Source organism: Anarhichas minor, unplaced genomic scaffold (genome assembly GCF_050575085.1).
Source record: "Anarhichas minor isolate MPS153535 unplaced genomic scaffold, ASM5057508v1 ptg000007l, whole genome shotgun sequence".
NCBI classification, from domain to species: domain Eukaryota; kingdom Metazoa; phylum Chordata; class Actinopteri; order Perciformes; family Anarhichadidae; genus Anarhichas; species Anarhichas minor.
The window spans coordinates 14,733,022-14,759,742 of record NW_027466453.1 but is presented as its reverse complement, the minus strand read 5'-3'; the positions used below and the strand labels follow the sequence as shown (position 1 = coordinate 14,759,742).

The window sequence follows — 26,721 nt, the reverse complement described above, 5'->3', positions numbered from 1 at the left end:
TATTATTGACCGGACAATAAACAAGATTAAGAATGGAATCACAACGCTACACTTCCTACTACCGTCTCCTCATGTCTTTACTGCTGCTGACGCACCTGCTATTGCTACAACCAGTTTATCTGTCCTGCTGTGGCAAAATCCCAGATTAACACTTGTTAATTACATATTTTTGAGAGATTGTGAGATAAGCCTGTACACAAACACACACACATTTTACCGTATTAATATCCCGATATCACTGCACACATCTAATGCCAAAATAAAACTCATTCAGCAAACAATTTAGTTTTCCATTAGCAGCAGCAGCAGCCTTTTATTGCTCTGTTTAGTAATAAATCATTTACATTTCAAGGTGAACGTGGAGTTTGATCTTTTGGTGAGTGAAGGAAACTGTTGAAACAAACACAAGATTCCTGGGATCATCCTCATGTAGTTTGTCTCAACTCGGCTCAAGGAAACACTGTGTGACAACTGACTAAAAGGTGAGTTTATTAACCGGATAGTACTCTCCAATACACAGCCTGAAGATGGTAAGAGACCACGTTGTAGTTGTTATTGATCTGAATTGCTGGAAAATCTCAATATGTGAAGCGTAAAACAACCGTTTATTGCCTTTGACAACAGTACAGCCAGTTTGATGAACATGTCTCCAGTAACGGAGACATTTAAATATTATATAAATGTATTATAAAATTGTGGCTTTGAGTTTAGAGTAAGATACAGCGTGTCGCAACTCTACTGGTCAGTTTTGGTTCACAACTTTTCAAGACGACTAGTATCCTCATACACTAGTCGGGTGGACATATGTAGATTTAAACTGTTAAACTTGGTGTAAACGTTCCTCCTGTTCTTTCCCGCTATTAAGCAATCGCTTCAAAACTATATATGATGGGGGATAAAATGCACAGTCGTCACTCAAGTGTTTATCTGATGTTGACACTTGAGCGGTCTGAGTTAGACGAATCATCTTCCTGTTTCAATTAATAACGAGGCATTGTGTTTAATAAACTCATATGTTTTGTCAAGTCTGTACATACAAAGTATCGATCAGTCGAATAATTGTGTGGGAGAGGTAGAAAGTAGCATATAAAAAGAACGTACCTCAAAATTGTACATAAGGGCTGCACACAAGTGCACTTACTTTAGTTGGGACACACGGATACTTTTTCATGACTTTGGAACCTATTCAAGACTAACTAGTCTTTGCTTTTGATAACTGTACTTACTATCACAGCTGGGGACAGAATTTGTTAATTTCTTTGATTCCACAAACGACCTTTGACATTACAGAAGGCCGACAAAAGATCAACATGCCCCCGTCTCTATCACCGTCTCTATCACCGTCTCCATCACCCTCTCCAAGCAGCAGCGATGCCCTGGGCACTGTAGATATAGTTGTGCTGGTAGTCTACTTTCTGCTGGTTCTGGCTGTTGGCTTCTGGGTAAGTACAAGAAATAAACATGTCTAATACCTTTACTAAGCATTCTTACACGCTTTGAATGGTCAACATGAACAACCATTGATGCAGTTCTCTTGGAATTGTATCTTCAAGACATATTTTCCTTTTTTCTTCTACCAGTCCATGTGGAGGACGAAGCGCAGCACGGTGGATGGATACTTCTTGGCTGGGAAGAACATGACCTGGTGGCCAGTGAGTCAAACAAATCTGTGTTTTTTGTTTTGTTTTCACAGACTGCCAGACAAGCCACACTAACTCAAGAGTATATTAACGCTTAAAAGGTTAAAGGCAAAATGTTCTGCAGTTCAAAGTGAACTTCTGAGGCGATTCTAATTTTGGCTGTTGTCTTTATTTAGGTGGGTGCCTCGCTGTTTGCCAGTAACATTGGCAGTGGTCATTTCATCGGCCTGGCAGGGTCGGGAGCTGCTGCAGGAATTGGGGCGATTGCATACGAGTGGAATGTAAGAGATTTTATATATGCTCTCAAACCATTTTAATATAAAAACAAGTTTAATATGAAATGTTGAGCTGTTTCTAAAGTACATATTTGGTGTTGGACAGGGTATACTGATGGTGCTGCTGCTGGGATGGCTCTTCCTGCCCATTTATATCGCCTCTGGGGTGAGGCGTCTAAACATCACACATGCTTGTGCATTATTTTGCTCATTTATTCCTTTTATATATAATCCTCTTTGAACTCTTTCATCTCCAGGTGATGACCATGCCAGAATATTTGCAGAGGCGCTTTGGTGGTAGAAGAACACAGCTATTTATAGCTGTCCTGTCCTTATTTATTTACATCTTTACAAAGATATCGGTATGATCCACAATAATTCTCTCGTGTTTTTACGCTGTAACAAATAGGTATATTTGTATTTGTGCATGTATGTTAAAATCTTTTGTGCTGGTATCATCTTGTAACCACCACTCTGTGTGTGTTTCTTGCCAGGTGGACATGTATGCTGGTGCATTGTTCATTCAGCTCGCATTACAATGGAACATCTACTTAGCTGTGTTGATGCTGCTGTCAATCACTGCTCTCTACACTGTAGCAGGTGACCTTTCGCCTTCCCTCGCCATTTTAAAAAACCTCTCACTTAGGAATTAGACATGATGCTGTTTACTGCTTGTTCCGTGCGTCACTGTATGTTGTTTCCTAGGCGGTCTGGCTGCAGTTATCTACACAGATGCTGTTCAAACCGTCATCATGCTGGCCGGAGCTCTCACCCTCATGGCCTTCAGTAAGTCAGATCTGTCTACACGTGACACCATCCCATCACCAGCACTTCTATGGTCCAGTTTATCTGACCCTGCTTGTCCCCCTGTTGAGGCTTTGCCGAGGTCGGAGGCTGGGATGCTCTGATGGATGGATACCCCAACGCCATCCCTTCGATACGTGTGCCAAACTCAACCTGTGGAATCCCTCGAGATGACTCCTTCCACATCTTCAGAGACCCGGTGAACTCTGACCTGCCTTGGCCCGGGGTCATCATAGGCATGTCCGTTCCCTCCATGTGGTACTGGTGTTCTGACCAGGTACGGAAATACAAATTTAGCACTTTTTCTAACAAATAAGAGCAAATGAAAGAATAAAGAATTACTACTGCAGCAATCATTATTTAACTATAGATCATGTGCTGATTAGAGAATATAGAGGCCTAGAGTTGCCAACATGGATATGAAAAATGGGTTATTTATTTTACTTTTAAAATGTCACAAGGTCTTTCATCTATAAGAGATGAAAGTGTAGTTTAGTGCTTTTCACTCTTGTTTGCAAGCTATGTGATTTCCGTATCCGTTCTGATTAGAACGCGCTCTATTAAAATATACTTAAAAACTGCTGTGTAACTGAGGGTCAGCTGTGGGTTTCTGCAGGTCATCGTGCAGCGCTCCCTGGCTGCTAAGACCCTGACCCATGCAAAAGGTGGCTCACTCATGGCTGCTTATCTAAAGATTCTGCCTTTCTTTGTCATCATGTTGCCAGGCATGATCAGCAGGATACTTTACACAGGTACAGTATAAAATGCATGTTTTAATTAATCAAGACCGCAACCGGGAAAATGTTCTTGATACACGCTTAATGCGAAACTATACATGACTTATGTTAAATATTATTTAACATTATAAATGTACTAAAGGCTTAATCGGGACTGGTTCAGTAATCATTCAGGTCATGTTGATGTGTTGAGAGTTTTAATGTTTGAAAGTGTTTGAGTGTCGTGTGTTTTCATGATATTGTGTAGATGACGTGGCGTGTGCAGACCCTGAGCTGTGTGATCAGATTTGTGGCAACCCAGTGGGTTGTACAGACACAGCTTACGCCAGACTGGTCATGGAGCTGCTGCCTGAAGGTGAGATACTTTTCCCTCGTTAAACCTCCGGTATACTGCCTTTTGCTTTCTATATACATATTTTATGCCAATCTTTGCGTGTTTTCCTTCCCAGGGCTTCGAGGTTTGATGATGGCGGTAATGATTGCCGCCCTCATGTCCTCTCTGACCTCCATCTTCAACAGCGCCAGCACTATTTTCACCATGGATCTATGGAAGACTTTTCGATCCCGGGCATCTGAGTGGGAACTTATGATTGTGGGCAGGTAAGTGACCACCTGTGGACAAGCAGGGATCATCCCGCAACCCAAAATATGAACCTGGTTGCCGCATGTATGCTGTATACCGCAGCCTGCAACAATAACACCATAACTCCTCTTTCCACATTTTCTTAAGGAATGACTTCACCAGATTTTCCTTTCTAGCCAACACACACACACACACACACAACCGAACAAACACTGATGTTCAAATATACATAGTTTTCTATTCCTTACAAGCTGTCCTGTAATTTAATCTCCGGTATACCTCGTCCTGGCAGGACTGAACTGAATTATTTTGTGTTAAAATCACAGATCTTGCGTTTCATGTGTGTGTTGCAGGGTGTTTGTGCTCGTGCTTGTGGTGGTGTCTGTGATGTGGATTCCTGTGGTCCAGGCCAGTCAGGGTGGGCAGCTTTTCATCTACATCCAGTCCATCAGCACTTACCTACAGCCCCCAGTCTCCATCATCTTCCTCGCAGGCTGCTTCTGGAAGAGGGCTAATGAGAAGGTAAGGTTGTGTCTCAATGGGAAGATTGACCAAATAACTTTTCATTAAGAATATTATGCTCTATTTCTCTTCACTGTCTAAATGAATAAATAAGTATCAATGTTGGGTCATATTCTACATTGAGATGGTTGTATATGTAACGCATTTACTGTAGATCACAGGCTTTACACAATGTTAGTTACCGTACTTATTAGGTGTATAATCAGAAATAATGCATTCATATTTATGAGGCGAAATGTGAGAAATATTTTTTGCGTCTTCAGACCGCTCTGTCTTTTAGGGTGCATTCTGGGGCCTGGTTGTCGGCCTGTCGGTGGGCTGCATCCGCATGTTGTTGGACTTCATTTATCCTGCGCCCCTCTGCTATGAGGACGACGACAGGCCCGGGGTGTTGAAATATGTCCATTACTTGTACTTCTCCATCTTGCTGTCCTTCATCACACTAGTTGTGGTGGTCGTCGTCAGCCTAACTACAGAGGAGCCCAAACCAGAGCAGGTGAAGTCCCTTATTCACTTTCATTTTCTCCATTATTCTATTCAAATATATGCCACCCACATTGATGGGGGAAAAGAACGACCCCTTCTCGGCCCACTGATTCAGATGTAGAAATTAACTTTGAGTTTTCATTGTAAGCAGACCAAAGGGTTTAGATTCGGCGCTTCTTTCCCAAAACATTTTGTGCGTAACTAAAAACATAAAATGCATAATTCTTTTAAACGTGTTTTAAGTCTTCTTCCATTAATGCTGCTGCACAAAATACAAAAAAACACATGGAACTGCTCATTTCAACTTCGCTCTACTGCACCACAAGGGGTCAATAATGCTGCAGGATACCTTTTAGGAAAACTGAAAAAACTGTACCCTGGATCATCATTTGGGTCCTTCAGATAAGCATCGCAGCCTATTTTTGCTGTAAATCACACCTGACTTATAATATAAACAGCTTTAGGTGCCAGACAGATATACACTGATACCCTGTCTAATGACTGCAGGAGAATAAATCAGATATTCTTAGATCTTTGAAAATTCACTTTTTTGCATATTTTTCTTTGAACAGATTAGCCGCCTCACCTGGTTTACTAGGTTTGACCCAGTGGAGCCCAAAGATCAGGTCTTCTCAGTGGAGCGGAGCAATGAGAGCTTAGAGGTGATCCCTAGTCAGATACATGACATGGAAGTCACAGGAAGAGAGCAGGAGAGCAGCAACGGAAAAGCATGTCAGCAAAGGAAAGGTGGGTCTCTGTCCTGCGTTGCCATTACACTTTTCCATTTGTCAGTCCTGCCGGTGAACACACCCTCTCCACTAGTCAAGTGTTTTCTTGCTCCCTTCTGAACTCTCCAGACTCCTCATCATCCGTGTCCAGCGTCCAGAGCCAGTCCAGGCTGATTTCTGCCATCTACTGGATGTGTGGGATGGAGAGACGGCAGGAGGGAGTTGATAATCCTGCGCCGCGTCCTGCACCGGCTATCGGTTCTCTGGAGGAAAAGCCGCGACTAAGACTCATTGTTAACATCAACCTCATCATTTGCCTCTCTGTAACTGCCTTTATCATCGGCTACTGGGCTTGACAGGCAGATCATGACACTCTCGATGGACACTTGGTATGCGGGGCGGGTAAAACAGAATATGAGAAGAAATTCTTTCTTTCAGTTTTGGTCCTAAACTGACAATAAAATTATACATCTTCATACAGTGATGCTATTTCCTTCAAAACACACGGTTGTTTGCCATGTTTAACAATCCGTTTCATTTCTCGTACAATTTCAGAACATTGATGCCTGAAAGAATGCTTATGTCACATATTTTGATAAAAGCTCATCTTTTTGTAAAATAATTACAGCTGAATAATACACTTAAACCGACTACGATGACTGATGCAGGTGAAGTCTTTTTCAGGCTTTGTTTGAGGATCAATTACATTTTGACAAATAACTGATAAGAAGCTGACAACACCGTAAAATGTTGAACAACCTTTAATTATCAAGAGTAATGATGCATTGTATGACGCATTATGTGCAGAAAAGCCAACATAAAAATGCTAAGAAATTTTAAAAAAAAAACAAAGAGCTGAAAAACACCCCAACAAGGAAAAGATTGTCAGCCGTAGTAAATACTATACACAGAATAATTTGGCTGTATTTGTTCATAGCTTTGAGCTCGAGTGTGCGTGATCGATTACAAGCTATGTATTAAAAATACAATTAACACAATCAATTTGTCCCTTTTAATGAGGAAATCTAATCTGAGGTCTAAAGCCAGTTTGAGCTCATTAAATCAGGCCATTTGAAAACAAATACAATTCAAATGAAATAAAATAAGTCTACCCCACTGGATTAATGGAAGGAAAACTGAAATACCAAAACGTACAGCATGTGTACAGTGAAGAGGACACCACTGGAAGACAACTGTATTTTATATTGCACAAAATATTTGGTCATGAACAACCCTAATAGGAGCTGAGCAGCTCTCAATTTTCAATAAATTTCCTTTGGCCCATAATCCATGTTTTGGTCTGTTTAGTGTGAAGTGTGACAATTATTGAAAAGCCCTTAAAGCTGAACATCACATTCAGCCAGTTGAAACTGACAAATTGGAAAATGATAAATAGATGATCAGTGGCTGGCTAACACTCATATCTCCACACATCTCTACTGAATACAAAATACTAGTTGTGTACGCGGTGTTAAAGCAACATTCACAGATTTGTCTTCAAAAACATTCATAGCATTGAACCTGTGTTATCAATAGCTAGATTTATTTTTTTTAAAAAGCAGAGGAGACAAATGAAAACTTTGAAAGCTTAGCACCCTATGAGTTCAGCTATGTGTTCAGGTTATACATATATTTAAGTCTCGTTAGCCTCGAGGCTAGCAAGGCTCTGCAGTCCAATCTTAAAATACCCTGCGAAATGGAACAAAGGAAGTTTGATATGAAGTCCAACAGCTGGACAAAGATTTTGAGGTTTTTCTGAGGTAAGTCTCAGCAAATCAGAAGAAAAGGCAGCCGTTTCTCCCAGGAAGCAGTCTGGCATCATGTGCATGGAGCGTGAGGAGCTGGGGTGAACCGATGTGTTTGAGCTATCCGTCTGATATTTGATTCAAAACATTCAAATCTGTTACATTTGGAGCACAGCGATCCCTCTATTCTTCACAGAGCGGTGAACTCTGCCTGGATTTGAGGGTCTAATTGCGAGGCTGGGGTGGTGGTGGTGGTGGGCTCTTGACCAGCAGAGCTCTCCCCTTGTTGGTCCGCAATCACCTCAGGGATGAGGGCTCGTCCAATCCCCTTCAGGAACAGGCCTCCATCTGTGCAGGACAGTTAGAAGGACGTATCAGCAAACTAAATCGGTTTTAATCTGTTTCTTGAACTTGAGTTCAAGCAATGAAACAAACATAATAGCAACACACACACACAAACACAGTTTCAAACAGAGGAGCGCGCACACACCACCTTTGTAAGACACCAAAGATTCTATTAAGTTTAGTCAACATTGCAATTATAGTACCAGCTAAGTGACGTTTTTAGAGGTGGTTATTGGAGAGTATCCTTGGTCTGTTAATCGTTAAATGCAACATTTTCTACACAGCTCTGCTCAAGAAAATGTACATACAGATCAAGAGCACACGGTCAGTTTAAAGTGTGTTTAGTTTGTTTAAGAGCGTGTCAGTTATCACAGAAAACTGTCAGCAGACAAAAGGCCTCCGCATCGGAAACGGTGTGGGAATCACAAGCATGTTAGTTTCGCTGGACAGCAGGGTTAAAATGCTGGACAATACTAATATACATACATATATGTATGTATACAGTATGTGCACAGCTACACACACACACACACACACACACACACATGCAGTGGACACAGAAGCAAGGCTAACACATCAGCCAATTAGATCCATACCATTACCTGCCTTGCAAAGCTCATCTTACAGGCAGACCAGCAGCTCAGACATCTGTAATATTTACACATTTCCTGTCATGCGTCAGATCACCACATTTGCATTTAGTATGTGAAGCATACTATGAGACAGTGAAACCAAAAGCCAGAAAGCTAAATACAGCAATGCCCTGAGAGGAAGCGGAAATCACTCAATACTGAAAACAGTATCAGCAGAAGACCAGCGAGTGATTTCCGTCGTTGCAACGTCTCCACAGAAAAAGAAATCACGTTAAACATCACTAAAGAGGTGTAATTACATCTGAAATTATATATAGAGAATTTCATTAAAATGCTGCATAAACAGTAAACTTATTTATTCTTTGGCTTACCTCCTTGTTGGAATGTAACCAACTCAAGTACTGAGCTTATGTATAATGTACTTTACGTCTCATGTTACTTCATACTTTTACTCAACCACAATTCAGGCACAAAATACTTTTCATTCCACTATATGTTTAATACTATATATGTGACGAGTTACTTTGCGGATCCAGATTGATAATACAAAATATGACCAACCAATAAAATACGATGCATCATTATAGGTTAAACATTCCTAACAGTATATAAAGTAATACAATTTGCTCAATTTAATCAGCTGAACCATGAAAAGTGATGAACACATTATTGCATCGATAATTATAATCCAGTTTTATAATATACTACTTTTTGATACAAAAACTTTTCTAATTTTACTTAAGTAAAACTTTAAATGTAGGATTTTTATTTGAACATTTGAGTAAAGCAAATGTACCTTTTTCTCTACTACATTTATTTTACAACTGTAGTATACATATACTTATCTTGCAAATTATGAATTTGCATTGTAAACACAAGTTTAAAAAATATGACAAACAACTCAACAGATTATAAATTTGTTAATTAGCAGCAACTCAACCAGCTACAACATTGAAATGGTGCTTAAATTATAAAAGAATATAATACTTCTGTGCTTTCACTCGAGTGTCATTTTGACTGTAATGGAGTACTTTTATATCTTGGTTTTGCTACTTTTAGTGGAGTATGTCATCTAAAAATCTGTGAGGCACAGGGAAAAGGTTGTTTACCTGTTATGATCCTGGAGGCGGAGCCGCAGATGTCATCACCGTTGTCATTGGCTGCAGGTTGGGGGGGCGGCGGCATGCTGGGTCGGGGCCGTGGCCTGGGAGCCGGCCTGGAGGGGCGAGGGAGAGATCCAGAGTGGTGGAAAGACAGCGGGTTGGAGTGCGGCCCATCGTGAGGTGGAGTGTCCGGAGGAGTGGGAGTGCTGGGTGGAGAGGGCTCCGACTCCCCCTGGGCCTGGTGGGCTTGAGGAGGATGCGGGGGCGGGTGGCTCGGAGCATGGATTGGGCTGTCTTTGCCGGGGTGGCGTCGGGGGGTGATGGGTGGGTAATGAGGGGAGCCGGGTGTCTGGGTGTTACTGGGTTGGGAGGCAAAGGGGCTGAACTGTTTGGGCGGGGCTGGAGCCTGCTTCTTGGTGCCTTCAGAGGAAAACATAGTTATAACATGATATTAACAACATTGACTTGATAGTATTACATAATCTGAATTATGATCAGTACATTATCCCACCTCTGCGAACCATGTGTGGACTTGGCCCCCTGGAGCCGACCTGAGAGTGGGGGGTTCCTACTGCAAGATGGACTGAACCATTCCTCTGGGGCGGGGGGGTGGACATGAGTTCACGGGCTGGGCTGTGGGAATACAATGAATCCAAATGTTAATCCATCAACATGTCATCTGTACTTTAACAAGGAAGTGCTGCAAGAACTCATGCGAGCAACATACAAAACAAACTGCTAATTTCATTAGATGAAGGTTTTCACACAAGTAACTCACAAAACAGACAAGCGTAGTGAGGAGGATACAAAATCAGTTTGTTCAAACGTTCAGTAATGTGTTGCATGCAAAATCAGACATTGCTAGGAAGAAGTCAAACAATCAGACATGCAGGCAAGAAGAAGAGAGAGTAGATCTTTAAAAATAGATTTATCACAACAAGCAGGATGGATGATCAAAGTTGCCTGTAATCAAAGCATCACGTCTTTGCTGCATTACATTCTAAATTTGTTAAAATGACGTAACAGACATTGTTATTCTTATGATTTTATATTTTAGGACATTCGACATGGGAACTGAAACTCAAAGACCAATCAAACACATGACAAACAAAATAAAGGGCGGGTGAGCTCCGGATTTGGCTGATTGGCTGCGAGCAGGCGGTGGAGTATTTTTGCTACCTCAGCTCGCTCCTCCTTACCTGTTCTCCTCTGCGCTGAGCTGGGTTACAACCTGAGGTTGTGCTGTCGCTACCTGGACCCCACCACCCAGACCACCACCAACACCACCACCAGTACTAGCACCACTCAGGCCGGGCTGCTCAGCCTCTGTAGCCGGGGAAAGAAGCTGGGGCTCAGGCTGGGCCGGACCCCAGGCTTCCAGAAGGGGCATTGGGGGTTGGAAGGTGGGTGAGGTTAGCTGTGGCTGCTTTCTATTAACAGTGCTGGCTCTACGTGGAGCGGGCTCCGGCTGTTTGTTAACAGTGCTAGGGAGGGGGGAGAGGGGAGAGAGTTCAGGAAGGCAAACCACACGCCATCAGACAGAACGAAAGAGCAAAAGACCGAGAGAGATTGTGCAGGAGACAGAAAGAGACGCCACTTCCTGAGTTCAATGAAACCAGTTCAGATACAAGAACCGAAAAAGAACACAAAACCACATGAGAGTGAACTCTTTAAATAGAACTTTGAACTGCGACATCTCTGCAGAGACAGAAGCCACACCATACAAACAAAATGCAACAGAGGAAGCCCACACAAAACATAAAACCAGTAACCTAGAGAGTGACCTAAGCTTTAATTAGGAAACAAAGAAGATAACACAAGAGTACACAAGAGCAACACACCAGAATTATAGCTCTAAACAAAATGGTATCCCAATGAGGCTGAAAATTGAAAATGTCTGAAAGAGAACTGCTTTTTCATGTTCAGTACCAATCTTGAGTAAAACATAGCTGATTATCTTATGCTGAAATCACCTAAACATAACAGAACTGTGGTGCAAAAATCACACAAAGCATCATTCCCTTATTTTACTTATCAGTAACTGGATTCAGGGGAGCTACATTGGACTGCGGCACAGCTTTGAAGTCTGGACTGGGCAGATCTTCAGTGGGTGTTTCTGTGACTGTGATGGACTCGTTGGCCACTATATAGAGTGCCGACACGACCGGGCCCCGCGACTCCTGCCTGCTCAGTGTCTTAGGACGAGACGGGAGGATCAGGGGCAGGCTGAGGCTGAGGTGGGGGCGAGGCAGGTACCTGTCTTTACGGGGGGTGTGACTGTCCCCGTCCTGCCCCACCAGGCTGCCGGGGCGTTTCCTATCCAGGGCGGGGTCGAGGTCCGGGGTCGCTGGGTGGGTGGGCATGGCGAACATGCCCGACACATTGAAGTCCACCTCTGGAGGGAACACAGCGGGAAGCAAACACTTTTAGGTAAGACAGAGAGAAGCACTGGTGCAAATACAGCAATAGAGATGCTTTACCTTCAGGGAAGAACCAATCAGCATGCTGGATAATGGGCTCAATGATGGCGACCACGTGGATAGATGTCGCCGCTGCCATCTCTGCCAGCGTCCTGAACACAACCACAAGCAGACAGGGACAGGAGGAAGCTTCATCAGCCTCAGCTTCACTTTGTACTTGGACATAGATATGAGGTAACAGTGCACAGTTCTCACCCCTCAGTCTTTGCCCAGAGCAGGTTGGGCCCAAGGACAATGGAGATGTTGATGGCAGTCATCTTATTAACCTCACTGTCCTGAGCCAGTTTAGCCAGAAACTTCACCAGATACCTGAAACAGAGACTCAAATTGCTTTAAAAACCTCTAAGCTACTGCTAACGTGTTTTACAGGCTATTAGGTAACCAATACTCCAAGCCAGTAGTTCCCAGAGCAAAGTAAAAGTCTTGGTGTGAATACTAGTTGTGAGCATCTCAACCAGTCATTTTTCACATTAAAGGGTTTTATTTGGGGTCTGACCTTTAGAGAGGCCTGAAGTGGTAAAAACCGACCAGTATTTAACCATTTAAAAAAGCATAAATTAGAGAGAAAATATAAAGATAATTTTGTGTGACAAGAATACATTTTCTCTTTTACTTTTCATTTCAATTTTTTTGTAAAACATTTTCAACCCTTTAGGTTTTTCTTTGGACGCCAGAAGTGAGTGTTTGTTGATATGTCTAACAAGGCATCAAATTACTTTTCAAAATCTGCAGTGTCACGAATAAAAGTGAAAAACAGAAGCAAAGTTAACTCGATACATTCAGTTCTGTTGATGAAGACTACTTTTAGAAACGAAGCGTACACCTCTGCTGTATACGAACATGGACTATGATTGCATCATGCGAACACAATACAATATAGCTGAAGATGCTCTTACCTGAGGTTTGCCTTGTGGGTTTTTGGCAAACGGTCACATGTCACCCACAAGGCCTGAAGCCTCTTGTCAGGGTCAGACACACTGAAATCACACACACACAAAATATTTACTTGTTACACAAGTCTCTAATCTAAAGCGACATGTGAGCACACACTGCTTCAGGTGTGTGTTTAATGCTTATTAAAACAGAGGGAGTTGGTTTTACAGGATATTAAAAGAGCCATATCCGTGTGTCTTCTTACTTGGAGGCCTGTGTCCACTCGTCGTACAGGCCAAAAGTCATTAGAGGCTCAGGAAGTTCCCTGAGGTAGGACTTCAGGGCTCCTGTGTATGAGGAGAAAAGCTATGAGAAAATGATCTGGACCAGATGGGCTCACTTTTTGTGGATTTTTTTTTTTATAAGAGGTTGTACCGGCAACGGCGTGGGGATCAGAGTAGAACTCCTCGAGCTGCGAGGTGGAGCAGTCCAGCGCTGCTTTTAGCTTCTTCAGTTTTGAAGCTCCGGCAGCTATTCTGAAGAGACCCTGCAGGGGAAACGACTGATTAGGGCTCTTTGTTCAGGTACAGGTGACTGGTTTCAGTCCCAAAATTAAAGAAGTGAGTCTGGGTATCAGGAAAGGAGAAGTAAAGCAAGTAGAGATGTGGCTCTTTCGGGATGAGTAGCAGACAGACGTGCAGCAAGAGTTTTGTTTCCGTTAATAAAAATCTCCTCCTTGGGGAGTCTGGTGATATGGTTACAATTTAAGAGAGCAATAGTAAACATTCTTACACAGAACAGATGCACACACACACACACAAATTCCCATAACTTCAAGGCTAACTGACCACAAGTTGGCCACAGATGTTTCCAGACTGTACGTGCCATCATTTGTAGAGTAGTCCTTATGACCCACAGAGGGGAGTGGGGAGGTTTTATTTGTACAAATTGATGTCCAAATTCTGGTTAATTAACCCTCAACTTTGCTGTACTTCACTCTATTTTAGCTTCTCCTGCTCTTCTGCCATCACTGCATCCATACCTCCTCCTTCATGCCGGTCTCCAGCAGCATCATGACGCAGGCCTCCATGGGCAGAGCGATCTCACGGTTACTCTTCTTCAGGTGCTCGTCCAGAGCCGTGCCGAACGCCGGCTTCTCCATCCAGGAGTCTAGGAGGAAAAAGTCAGCGTCTTTACACTCGAATGCATTTCTGTTCCGTGTCGGTCAGCTATTCTCCTACAGTTTGTCTATAGTTGACGGTGAATATGTTACAATGCGAGGTGTAATGATCTCTCCTTTCATCCAACTGCCTTGGTGTCACAGTGATACTTTCACTGTCTGAAGTCTTTATCGTGCACAAAGTTAAAAGCCAAGAAATCGATGTTCACCTTGCTGTAATTGGATAGTCGGTATAGCTGCCTCCAGAGCTGCCAGCGACTTCCTGTGGTAGTCTGCCTGGGCCCCTAATAACTGGTACAAATACACAAACATAATCACAGGTCATATATACACAAACCTTTGGCATAGAGCCAAAAGGTAGAGCATTTACACTGCATAACCAAGTGATACAGTTATGGTGGATGGGATCATATTTGCATCACATTTCCATTTCAGTTGTAGGTCATTCAAACTGAAGTGCACCCACCAAGACATAATAGCGTGCATAATCTCCCTCTTTGGAAGCAAAGTTGTACAAGTCTGCAGAGAGTTGGTCCTGTAGGATGAAAAAAATATATATATACATATTTCCATGCATGGCAATTATTATGGCAACTTTAAACCTTCTGCTTTACTTTGCGCTGAAACTTTTCATTAAAACGCAGATGAACTCCAGATGACAAAGCAATGACCTTTAATTACGTGGTCCTAATGATGTGCATAGCGTGTTTGTTACAGTGACAAGGCTTCCTTTGTTCAGCCGGTTCATAAGATATGATCCTAACTTGATGAAGAGGCCCTGACTGGAATGTATAACCATTAGATTAGATATCGTATATACAGTACAGCATACCTAAACCACAGTCGGTAAAGCATTGTGCTGTTGTGTGACAACAACATAAATCCTACTTTGAGTAATAAATCAGAAAATAAAGCATTGCAAGAAAGATTTGAATCAAGATCTACCTTGCATATTTCTACTTTGTTGAGAGCCTCGGCCATCTCGTCTTTGAGTGAATCGACCTTAGCGGCCATAGCCTGGTTGTTGGACTTTGTTGCCTGGTACCACCTGCAGGCCAAGACATTATTTAGACACTTAGGCATGGCTATAGTAAGCATAAGCATTTTTGATTTAAACAATTCCTTTTTTTACAATTTGAAATTAAAAGTTAACATTTGAAAATAGTGGCGCTAAATAAAGATGATGAGCTAGAGTACCTCGTCTTGGCCGAGTCATAGTCCAGAACCAGCTTGGCGAGTTGTTTTCTCTGTTTTAGTATATTGGGAATCTCAATCTGTGAGAGAAACGGTGAGGATCAGCATGAGTGCACACACACACACACTTCATAGTCAACACTGAGGCCAACACCTTTCCCGTGAGAACATTTTGTCAATCTGAATCGTGCAGAACGGCAGTATAACACAAAAAGATGCCAAAGGCCATGTTGAATTTGGCACAATGAATGAGTAGAACACACAATGTTAACAGATCCTGTACTGAGTGTTTCAGTCAAGAGTACTTTGTCTTTAAATGCAACTTTACAACTGAATTACAGACACATGCATGTAGGTCATAAGTGATCACGGCAGTATGAAGAGAGCTGCAGTGTTTTTACCTCAGCCAGCTGGTTGAGAGGATCCAGGATGTCTCTCTCAATCTGGACTTCATGCTGCATCAGTTCAGCAGCTAACCTGCTCTCAGCCTCCCCACACACATCCATCATCTTGCTGCTCACACGCACACACACAAGAATGTATACATATAGGCCTGTTATCACTTCTGTTCTCACAGGGGGAAAAATGTCAATGTTAAAGAAAACACGCGTTGAAAGACACAGTTTTTGATTATAGGCTGTGTGCATTTTTCTGTGGATTGAGCGTTTTGAGACTTTCACAGTATTTATAAACCACCTAGAACCGCTTTATGATCAAAAACAGACATGGAAATCTCACTTTCTACAACATGGGACGTTTAAAGTCTGCTGAAACTGGTCTCTTAATTTAACAAAATCATAGTGTAGTTAACGTTTGCATCTCACCCAATCAGACTCTCGTCTCCCAGCTGACTGCCCCCGTCCTGCATGGTCTGGGACAGCATCGTCAGCGGCAACCTTTTCTGCAAGCAGACCAGCAAACAAAGTTTAGTACAGCCAAATACCCAAACAATAACCCAATTATTAGCTGCAAGCATGTCAAAAGAAAAAAAGTGATGTAAAAAATAAGACAAAGTAACATAAACCACTTTGCCAGTTGTATTGTGTGTGTGTGGCGGAGGTAGGTTTGTTATTCTGTGATCGGGAAGCTGGCTAGAGGCCAGTGCTGAATATTATTCCCCTGAGTGTCTCTCATATCAATGTGTTACATAAGATGTGTTCATAGCACAAGATAGCAGGGCCTTGCTAATACTGACAACAATGTCAGAGGGATCCACCCTTATTTCATTTCTGTATGAACAACAATGATTCTTACAGCAAAATGGAAAAGCTTTACATAGAGATCCTGACTATGTAGCATGTTGCTAACATGCTGAGATGATAAGATGAGGTGACGGCAGGCCTGCTCAAAGTTGCTAGTATCTACAAAGTGCAGCTGCTGAATGAAAGAACAGTCAAGAGACACCGAGTGCTTCTTACATGTCTCTTCTCCGTGTCTGTGCCCAGTTGACCCTGCAGACAGGACACCAGTCTCTTGTGCGTGTTGTGCGACATCAAACGCACCAACTCCAATCGCCGCTCGATCTGTGCGTGCACATAAGAAACAAAATGTTAGAATATCAGAACAAACAAAACAGGCACACATCCATCTTTAAACTATCCATCCTGGTCTTGTTTTTGAAAGATGATGGGGGATGTCGATGCTGTTTTTTCTAGCTCTATTCTGCAGCGTGCAGTGTTACTACAGGCAGCACTGACATCCAGATGGAGGGAATCATGGCAGATGAGTAGCACAGACTGATGGATTGTAGTCTTCACTGTGAGAGACCAGAGAGAGCTGTCTTGACATGCAAGGACTCCATGCAGAGATATTATCAGGGAAAACAGATAATCGTTCTGACTGCGGGCCTAAACTATTGGCTGTACTTCATGAGCAGTAAAGTAGAATGTTTCAAAAACTTGTGCATTACAATAGGAGTGGGTGAAACGTATAAAGTTCTTCATAAAACAATTAAGATCAAATAAGAATAAAGAGTCTGTTTACTGCTGAAAAACACTGTTTCCAAGGGATTGAAAATCAATCCCAAAATACCAAATAATTCTGATGTTTTGAATTTTGTTGCAATGAAAATGTTTCTTTTGGCATACAACTCTGTGATCCCAGACACCAGAGCGTCCTTGAATGTACCACATGCGAGAGTTTTCAGTTCCTGCTCGCAGCTTTAATACCATGTGATAATAACTTAACTCTGACAAGTCTCAAGTAACTGCTGGTGAAGTTACTGAAATGAACTGAAGCCAGTGGCTGAATGGAAGGTTTAAATGGAAGGTTAATAACTACGGTATGCTATGGAAAATGGTCAGCAGTAATGTTGAGTGGACAAAATTCAGTGCGCTAAAGCACGCAAAACACTTGTCTTTAAGTATCCACTTCCTCTTCCTGTTTCTGTGTAAACATCCAGCTGGGTCACTACATCTGAGGCCCCTCATTTGCTGTCTGATCCCCATCTAGCGCTCACTCTTTTTCCTTTACTTTTATCCTCGCTAATTTGCTGTTCTCTTTATGGCATGAGAGTCTCTCTCTTTCTCTCTCTCGCACACACTTTTCCTCCTACCTCTCCCTTTACTCTCTCCTCCCTCTTTCCTGCAGCTGTTGCTCCATGCCAGACCACAGCTGGATTTGGCTTCCTTGCCCTGATCCTATTGATTCGCTCACCATTCAGCTGATCCTCAGCTCTGATTAATGCATGGATGTCTGACTCTATCTGGTGCCAGATGGATTGGATCCAGACCTCCACCACTCGAAGCCAAGAGGGAAAGAAAGAGGCCTGACTGGATACAATGGCTGATCGCATTGTCTCTGCAGAGTTTTCCATGAATGTACACCAAGAGACACACACCGATGCTGAAAATATCATGTCTCTGATGTTGAATTGCGGTCTGTTTTGCACCATTTACATTTAAAATGTCTCAAATAATTAATTGTCTGCGTCTTTTTACCTACAGCGTTATTACGCTGTTATTCTTACAACCTTGTTTTAACATTTTGACAACAATAGTCTTTACTTTCAACTTGCCTCTTAACGTCTCATTCAGCCGGCTTTACTGAGCTCATAAGAAGAGATCTGGCCTCGGGGGAGAAACTCAATTTTGGACGCACGCACACGCGCACACACACACACACACACACACACGCACACGCACACGCTGAAGTCACAGAGCAGGAAAACTCCCAGATCATAGGCACAGACAAGCGCACACGATCCCCTTCCGGCTGCCTCTACAGTTTATGGAGCTGTCCAAAGCTTTACAGGACAGTTACTACCATCTTTTTTTGTCTTCACACAGCAATGAAAACAGTGAACAAAGCGAGCTGGCGACCTCTGACCTGCTACAGCAAAAAAATGTGAAACGTTTAGTGAGTCACAGAGGAACCGGGAGGGTGGATACAGTTTTGTTTTTGAGTTGCTTTGGTGGTCTGGATAGCTGGTGAACTGATGTGCTGGCTGACCTTGTTGGCAGGACGGCTAACTGATGACAGAGCAGAAACGGGATCCCTGAAGAGTCATGCTTGCTTAAAGGAATGGTTAAACTTTTTGGGAAATACACTCATTCTCCGTTGAGTCAGATGAGCGGATTGACACCACGCTCATGTCTGTCCGTTAAATATGAAGCTGCGGCCTGCAACTGGTTAGCTTAGCTTAGCTTAGCATAGCATAGCATAACAACTGGAAAAGGGGAAAACAGCTAGCCTGGCACAGTCTGAAGGTGACACAATGTGCCTTCCAGCTCCTTTAAGTCGTGTGCAAGAGGTTCAATAAATAGCACTTTATATCTCATTTGCTTAATCCGTTTAAAAACCAAAATGTAAAAACAACAATTTGCCATTTTAGAGAGTTAACTGCAACCGGCCAAGAAATAGTCCAGCACATTACATTCTGTAAAATCGCAACGTTTCAATGTTACGCTTCGGTTTTTGTGCGGATTAAACAAGCAATATATAAGATGTTAATTAGTAAGCTCTGGAGGTGCTGGTTGACAGATTGTATCACCTTCGGGCAGAGTCAAGTTACGCGTCCAAACATGACAAATGCCTGGGCCAATGCAAAGGACTATTTGAAAAAAATGAAAAAAGAAAAGACTACTTCGAGACCTAGTAAATCATAGAGTCAAATTTCAAGTTGGACGGTTGAGAGGAGGGGGTGTGGGAACGTTTTGGAGAGTGGGAAAGAAACAAAACGACTCTTTCTCTGCCCGTGTTTGGAAAGAGGGAAACATTTTCCCAGCTAGTGTGATTTCATTTAAATGCCGATACTGATTCACTGGTCTACGAATCAGTAAACCGCGAACTACACATTTTATCTGCATGATCGTAATCAGGTTGCAGACTCTGACTTGGAGCTCAAGTTGTTATGCCTGACGACATCCAAGCCACTTCCGACAATGCTGACACTTGGACACAGACACATTCCTCACAGAGAGCTGGAGCTGAAGGAATGTCTAACGCGGCACAAAGCTCCTGTCGTTCAGAACGAGGACCAAAGACCAGAGAAAGCATTCTCAGGCAGGGTTGGGTCGGTTTGTGTTCTTGAGACAATGGTGTGTGTGTATATATATATATATATTTATATGTCTAAATTTAACTATTACCACTGTTAAAGCAAAAATACAAGTTGTCTTGATTACAGCAAAACAACAATGTATATCTGCTTATAGAGAAATTAATCACTTTTCCCACCACCAAGCGTTTGTCTTGTTTGTTACTGTGAGCTTGAGGAACTATGAGGTTCATAGTTCACTGCATGTCATAAAACTTTGACTCTCATGATTGAATGAGACGCTTCAGACTTCACCTTCCACAAAAGCTCCTTTCTACTGTAAACATGCTCCGTCTTTTTCAGCCTCTCTTGTATTTCTTCAAAACTCTTTTCCTCGCAGTGATCTCACAGTTTCACATGCCAGAGTACTCCCATCCCCCAACACACACACACAACTACACACACAGACAGACACAGACAGCGTACATCTAGTATGATTTCAAGATAACAGAACATTGCCAGGGCTCGCCTTGAGTGGAAAACCATGAGGCACTTTTCCTACAGAGCAAAACCCCTGAGCTGGCGAGGTGTAAGTGAATGAAAGAGTCCCCGGTGACATTTCAATGCCAGCAGTTTTACTCCGAGACGGCAGCGAGACTTTGCATCAACAGGCATGCTCAGGCATGATGGCTTTAACAGAGCATGTGAGGAGAACTTGTTAGTCTTTTGATAACTCCTGCATTTTATTCTTCCAGAAAAGGACTTCTTAAATTGCAGTTTTTACACTGAGATACAGCAGTTAAGTGGGTTTGACGGTAAACGGGACATAACAGCCTTCATGGGTGACAGATACTGAATGACTTCAGACTGTCACTTGAACAGTGGATGCTCGGGGTGCAACAATACAGTTAACGCATGGTTTGTATGAACGGGTTTCACAGAGAGTTTCACTTCTTCTTGGTATTTTACGAATATTTTTTCTATATTTTTGTATTGGGTTGTACAAAACCCAAATACATTCAGTTCACTATCACACATGACAGAGTAATTCATTAAATCTTCATATTTGAGAAGCTGGAACCATCAAATTTTTGTCAATTTTCAAATTTTGTTTTATATTCTGTTGGTTGTTTAATCAACAAATCTATACGAGAATGTCCTCAGACTTCATTTCTGAAGTAAATATGATGAATATTGCTCTTCAGTTGCATCTTACAATGTGAAGCGGCGTTTAAAAAAAACGTATGAATTGCAAAGACATACCACCTCCACACTGCTCTGTTAATGACAATTACTGAGGTTCATTAGTCACTCAACAATGCATACCATTGTGTTTTTGTAGTGTGAAATACTGTGCTACAAACAGTCATCCATTACTCCTGTAATCCCTAAATCCTGTGTCGGTAATCCTGTTTAATCCCAGATGTTGTCACTTATATAGATATCGATATCATTGATAGAGAAGAAGAATGTCATATTCACCTGTAGGAGGTCATCACTCAGCACCTCAGTTTTCTCAGCCCTGTTGAGGGAAACACAAAATATGAAGCAAAGGTCAAATACTGACCACAAATAGATAAATAAAAAACAGACAGAAAAACACATTTGACATGCAGAGATAAGACACATCAACACCTGAACACCACAATGCAATGCTGAGGATTTTAGTTGAGGGGACACACCTGTCCCATAGTACTGACTTTGAATGAAATGCGTAAAGAATGTAAGTAAGAGTATTTGAACATGTCTCACTTTATGCTGATGAACGCAAGTTGTATTTCAACAAAACAATTCGTAACTTGCTGTTAAAACTGAGATGAACTGACGAGCACGCAGCAAACGAGACCATCAAACTAAAGCAGAAGAGTTTTTCCAGCCCAACATGTCGGCAGTTTGTGCCTGCAGCAAAGTTACAAAGTGCACAATATGCTTAAACCCACAATAAAATGTCACATGATTGTCAAGAAGCATATGTGAGCGACTGGGTGCCGTTTGTGCACACATAGTCAATGTGTATGCATGCAGGCACCAGCCAGAGCCTGTGGCTGTTTTCCATGATGGACCTGTTGGATTCCTTCACTCTGTCCGAACACACACTTCCTCTTGTGTCATCTTGCACCTTGTTTGTTATGGCAACAGGGGAAGGTGTGTGTGTGTGTGTGTGTGTGTGTGGGAGTTGCCAAGTGGCCTGTTGATGTCTGAAACACACTGCACACTGTAGCAGAGTCGGCAGAAAACAGGACAGTGATGTCACTCCAAAACGTCTCGGAAATGTCGAAATGCCCAAATCACCCCCGAGGTCTTCTTCAACACTGATCTTCACCCATTTTGGAATCTTGCTGAGCTAGTGAGACCAGCAAACGAGCTCATCGCTCACCTTGTCGATATCTAACAAATACACCGACCACACACCAACGTGTGCACCCATCACGTCTACACACACACACAAGTCCCTGAAGACCTCTTCCCTTCTTCTACCAGGGCAGGCCTACACTATAGATTTATATCTCACACACCGATCCACGTGATCGCATTACACATTAGGCTTTCCTGGCTTACCATGTGGGCAATGCTTTAGATTGCTATCAATATTGAATCAGCATTGATTTGACTGGAGTTCAGGTTAAATCTGGCCAGCAGCTATTGTTCTGAGAATAGTCTCCCACAACGCTGGAGCCCAGGCCCTCAAAGAAGACTTGGAGCAAAACAACACAGAAAGGCAGAAAGAGCAGAAACAGTAACTGTGCGTTTTGTACTAAGAATAGAAACACACAGATTCTAAAAACCCGTTCGTTTTCATGCATTATAATATTCATAAACATTGCTTCCCTACGATCTTAAACCACACTGCAACAGCTACATGTAAATCAAGCTGCTTCCGCTTTTATAAATAAAACGCCCCTGTGGCTCTGTGACGTCCCCTTCACTGTGTCCCCGTCAACAACCGTGGAAACGCTTACTCCACAAAAACCCTCCGTGCCCAGCCCTTCCTGTGCCAAACAGAGAACTACATCATCACAAACTGGCACGAGGGACACAAATTCACTGGTTTGTGATATGACAAAAGCAATCAGTTTAAAGTCCATGTTCATGAATGCGTCTGTGTGACGGATGGTGCGTGACTTTTTACGTTCATGGTAACAGACAGAAAAACTGTTCCCAGAGCGGTGGAGGATCAGATCCTTCTGAAGGCAGCTTGACGTAAACTTTATACTTTTTCTTTAAGTTTGTGTCGTTTAAACTGATGTAGAGCTGCAAGATTTGGTTGATGAATCGCTTCGGTGATCAACAAGAAAATAACTACATTAATGAGCGATGAATCGTTTTTGTAAACGGTTATCAAGAAAGAAAAATGAAGGATTCGCTTCTTCAGTTTGTCATTTTTCATAGTAAACTTGTTTACTTTTGCATTTGGGACTTTTGGTCAAACATAATAAGATGTTTGCAGACATCATCTGGGGCTCTGGGAAGTTGTAATTGGCATTTTGTTCTACTTGAACAAAACATTCTGACATTTGACCTCAGTGGTTGCTTGCAGTGATTAAAGGCCGCATAGTTTCACTTGACCAACCTGTATATTTAACATGCCGCTGCTAATCTCAACAATGTATTCATATAATGCCTTAACTCCCACCTTGCTTTAGAGAAAGCTGCCAATGGCACCAGTGGATTTCCTGGTATCCAGCAGTAATCCACAGTGGGTGTGTGTAAGCTTGCAAACATTTCTGCCTCTCAGTAAGCAAGTTGTCATTTTGCTCAGTCGAGTTTTACTGCTCTTACACAACATAAGGAGGAATGTATGGGAGGAATACGAGGCCACAGTGGCTACAGGCTATCGCTTGGAAAGTCATTTTGAAGAGACATTCGGGCATCATCTGCACAAATGCAGTAATAACTGGAGACATCGTCTCAGTGGTGGCGGCTGATAGAGAACAGGGCTGGAAACCCCTGTGGGGACGGAGATGAAGGGATAGGAGGAGATGGTATAGATATAGTGTGTGTGCGTGTGTGCGTGTGTGTGTGTGTGTGTGTGTTCACTAACTTCCAGTACCACCACACATCAGGAAATATGTGTTTGTGTACACACCCTAGGCTTCATCTGCAGAATATCAGTAACTCCAAAATAGGTTCTTATAATGTGTCAACATCTCCTGAAGGTGGTGACATCACAGGGGCCCAAAGTGGACGAGGGCCCACGGGGCTACGCTGCTTTTCTTCTGCGAGGCCAGAATTTCTGCCTTTAAGTGTACTCGGATATATTCAGAGGGAATTAAATGAATCTAATTAGAACGCAAATATGTAGTCAACTATTTTGATCATCAATTAATTGTTTATATTCCTCCCGCAAGCAAAACATATTCCTACTTCTAGCATCCAAATTGAGAAAGTTTGCTGCTTTTCTCAGTTTGATTTAACTTAAAAATGGATATCTTTGTGTTTTAGAGTGTTGGTGAGACAAACAAAAAAGACATTTGAGGATGACATCTTGGGCTCACAGGACCTATGATGGGACATTGTTTTACTTTCCTTTTTAGATTTAATAGAAGATGCCATGAATTGACTGACTTATTACTGCCACAGACACGCTAGAAGTCCCCACATAGATAGTAGGAGAACACGAAAGCCAAATACTTGATTAAAACCCATTTAGCTTTTCAAACTCCTTGTATTGTTCTAGAAATCAAAGTGCATGTCAGATGTGAGAAGGGTTAGTTTATTTATGACATGAACTGCAAACTATCCAGGTATTTATTACGCATGACAACGCAGCCCAGCCCTTCAGACTACACACATGACAATAGAAGAACAGTTCTGTGAATATTCACAAATCATGAGAATCAGCAACAGTGTTGGCCTTGCCAGTATGACATCAACTCGCAACAATGCATGTTGTTAAAGCAAACAACTCACCTTCCAACAGTCTGATTGGCAAGCTGCCTCATGCGATTAAACTGTTTCTTCATGTTTCTGTCCTCCGCGTCTCCCGTAAGTGTGTAAAAGTTAGCGGCGCCTCGGAGCGCTGTCGTTCATCCACCGTGGATCCAAAAGTTGCGCTACGTCGCAGCCATTGTGGCAGAAAGGGCTGCGCTGCCACCACTTTAACGCACTACAACTGGATGGTGTATCTGCTCAATCTCGGGGACATTGGCTTGTAAACAGAAACGCAGAGAAATCAGCTGAAAAAGCCGCCGACAAACTGCCGGATCCACATTGCCACGATTATCCGACTTCCTATTAAACTGCCTGGTTTGAGTGCAACTAGTGCGGTAGGAAGGAGGAAGTGCCTTTACTTCCCTACTGTATGCTGCACGGCCCATGTGACATGTGATACCTTTGCAAGACAAAAAAAAAAAAAAAAAAAGTATAGACTCAGCTATCGGTCTGTCATGGCAAAGTCACAGTCATTGTTTCTGGTTGACTACAGAAAGTAGTTTTCTGCAGTAGATTATAGAGAATCGCGTCATAGTGTTAAATTAGGCTGATTATTTAAAATAAATTGCTGAACTAATTGGGCAAATTGGAGACACGTGACACACTAACGTTTCACTACACTCCGCATGGAAACGCTGTCAGCAGTTACGTCAGGGGTGGCCGGTGTGTTTCTCCGGACTGATGGTCGCTCTGTCATCAAACACTGGATCAGCACTCTGCTGCCACCACGTGGCTGTGGCTCTGTCACCATATGGGCACCCTCTGACAATCAATTCAGTTCAGTTGTTTCTCTATTTGAACAGAAGTACACTATAATGAATGTTGTGATCAGAATAAAACACACAAAATACATTCTGTCACATGCTGAATGTTTCCCATGATCAAGTCAGTCTCCCTGCATTTTTGGTAAAAGTGAATTCCCTCTGTGGATCCTGTTATCGAGTTAACAATATTAGGGCTCATTATTTGCCTTTTCAGACGAAGGGCACACCTCTGCCTTATCTCCCTTATATAGCCTATCAGGGTCAACATTGTATACATGGTAAAGTCATTCCGATCTGAGCAGCAGCAATGTCGTGGGACCTATGAACTGTTTGTCATTGGACTGATAATGACTATATGATCCCAATAAATGGAAGGAAATGTGTGGGGTCTGCTCATTCCTCTGTGCAAGTCTTAACTTTGCTGAGGGTACTTTAACCCTGGTTTGTTGTTTAACCAGCGGCGTAGTTTCATATCTGTGAAGCCAAGTTAGAGCTCAGAGCCTCACAAAATCATTTGTGTATAAAATGAGGGTTAGTCAGTTCCTGTTGTCCTGGGTATCTATTCCTCGTTTAGCTATGCTCTTCTGTCACATTGTATTTCAGGGCTGCTTTCAAAAGCAGTTTTAGAAAAGTAGGACTTTTAGATTTAGAATTTAGGTTTTTGAATCAAGGCTTATAAAAAAATAGTGTGAGGTGCACATTTCCAAAATCAACAGTCTCTTAAAATAAAAAACAATCCATTTATTTCACACTTACTCAGGTGATGCTGACGAAAACATTCACACATTGTGTCAAATAAAAGGATTCTGTTTGCATCTTAAGAATCTCTTTTACCTTTTCTGTCAGTGCACGGGCGATATTTCTATGAGACACCGTAGTACGCACGTTTGTATTCTCACACGCTCCTGTATGTTTTAGTTGGTATAATAGCTGATATATAAACTTAATCAACCCAAACTTTGTTTTGTCTGATATACTGTATCCACCTATTGGATCTTAAAAACATGATCCTTGTCTGACCATAAGCGCATCTTCAGGTTCATTTTTTTTATTAGTAGACGTCCTATAAATATAAACAAACCATCAAATGAGAACAGCAAAGCATCAGAATGACAGTTTATTATAATGTGTACTTCCAGAGTCTGTTTGCAGGACCTCTACAGTTACTCTTTCACTTAATGTGTGATCATCTTGTAGGAAATGATTCATTAGTCAGTGGAATCTGCTGTACCATTAAAATTATACTTTTTAACTTAACTT

General features: G+C 42.3%; 2 protein-coding genes across 6 annotated transcripts; one reads left to right on the top strand and one right to left on the bottom strand.

Annotated features, from left to right (window-relative positions):
- The first annotated feature begins 1,310 nt into the window (after positions 1–1,310).
- On the top strand, positions 1,311–6,131 carry slc5a11 (solute carrier family 5 member 11). Its single transcript, XM_076086050.1, has 15 exons — positions 1,311–1,442; positions 1,581–1,652; positions 1,817–1,921; positions 2,022–2,081; positions 2,173–2,277; positions 2,410–2,515; positions 2,621–2,701; positions 2,791–2,996; positions 3,336–3,471; positions 3,704–3,811; positions 3,906–4,056; positions 4,393–4,561; positions 4,842–5,057; positions 5,620–5,794; positions 5,905–6,131. The coding sequence occupies exons 1-15, from the start codon at positions 1,311–1,313 to the stop codon at positions 6,129–6,131; spliced, it is 2,049 nt and encodes a 682-aa protein (XP_075942165.1).
- Positions 6,132–6,518: 387 nt separating this feature from the next.
- Positions 6,519–25,312, bottom strand: arhgap17b (Rho GTPase activating protein 17b). Of its 5 annotated transcripts, none has more exons than XM_076086048.1 (21): positions 24,677–25,312; positions 21,248–21,287; positions 16,707–16,811; positions 16,113–16,189; positions 15,690–15,801; positions 15,292–15,368; positions 15,040–15,142; positions 14,561–14,629; positions 14,304–14,385; positions 13,957–14,084; positions 13,350–13,461; positions 13,180–13,261; positions 12,938–13,018; positions 12,237–12,350; positions 12,042–12,133; positions 11,818–11,956; positions 10,761–11,045; positions 10,073–10,194; positions 9,568–9,981; positions 8,472–8,513; positions 7,730–7,868 (listed from the first exon to the last, which is right to left on the bottom strand). In XM_076086048.1, the coding sequence occupies exons 1-20, from the start codon at positions 24,727–24,729 to the stop codon at positions 8,506–8,508; spliced, it is 2,295 nt and encodes a 764-aa protein (XP_075942163.1). In that variant the 5' UTR covers positions 24,730–25,312; the 3' UTR covers positions 7,730–7,868; positions 8,472–8,505. The 5 variants fall into 5 exon arrangements, with proteins under 5 accessions (XP_075942159.1, XP_075942164.1, XP_075942163.1 ...); XM_076086047.1 differs by having other exon boundaries at positions 7,731–7,868; positions 8,462–8,513; XM_076086045.1 differs by having other exon boundaries at positions 7,731–7,868; positions 8,468–8,513; positions 24,677–25,310.
- Positions 25,313–26,721: the final 1,409 nt, after the last annotated feature.

Coding starts and splice junctions, on each gene's coding strand:
- slc5a11 (XM_076086050.1), top strand. CDS start 1,311: ATGCCCCCGTCTCTATCACCGTCTCTATCACCGTCTCCATCACCCTCT. Junction 1,443..1,580: donor TTCTGGCTGTTGGCTTCTGG/GTAAGTACAAGA, acceptor TTCTTCTACCAG/TCCATGTGGAGGACGAAGCG. Junction 2,702..2,790: donor TCTCACCCTCATGGCCTTCA/GTAAGTCAGATC, acceptor CCCCCTGTTGAG/GCTTTGCCGAGGTCGGAGGC.
- arhgap17b (XM_076086044.1), bottom strand. CDS start 24,729: ATGAAGAAACAGTTTAATCGCATGAGGCAGCTTGCCAATCAGACTGTT. Junction 15,143..15,291: donor TATGACTCGGCCAAGACGAG/GTACTCTAGCTC, acceptor CTTGGCCTGCAG/GTGGTACCAGGCAACAAAGT. Junction 13,262..13,349: donor TGATCCCCACGCCGTTGCCG/GTACAACCTCTT, acceptor CCTCATACACAG/GAGCCCTGAAGTCCTACCTC.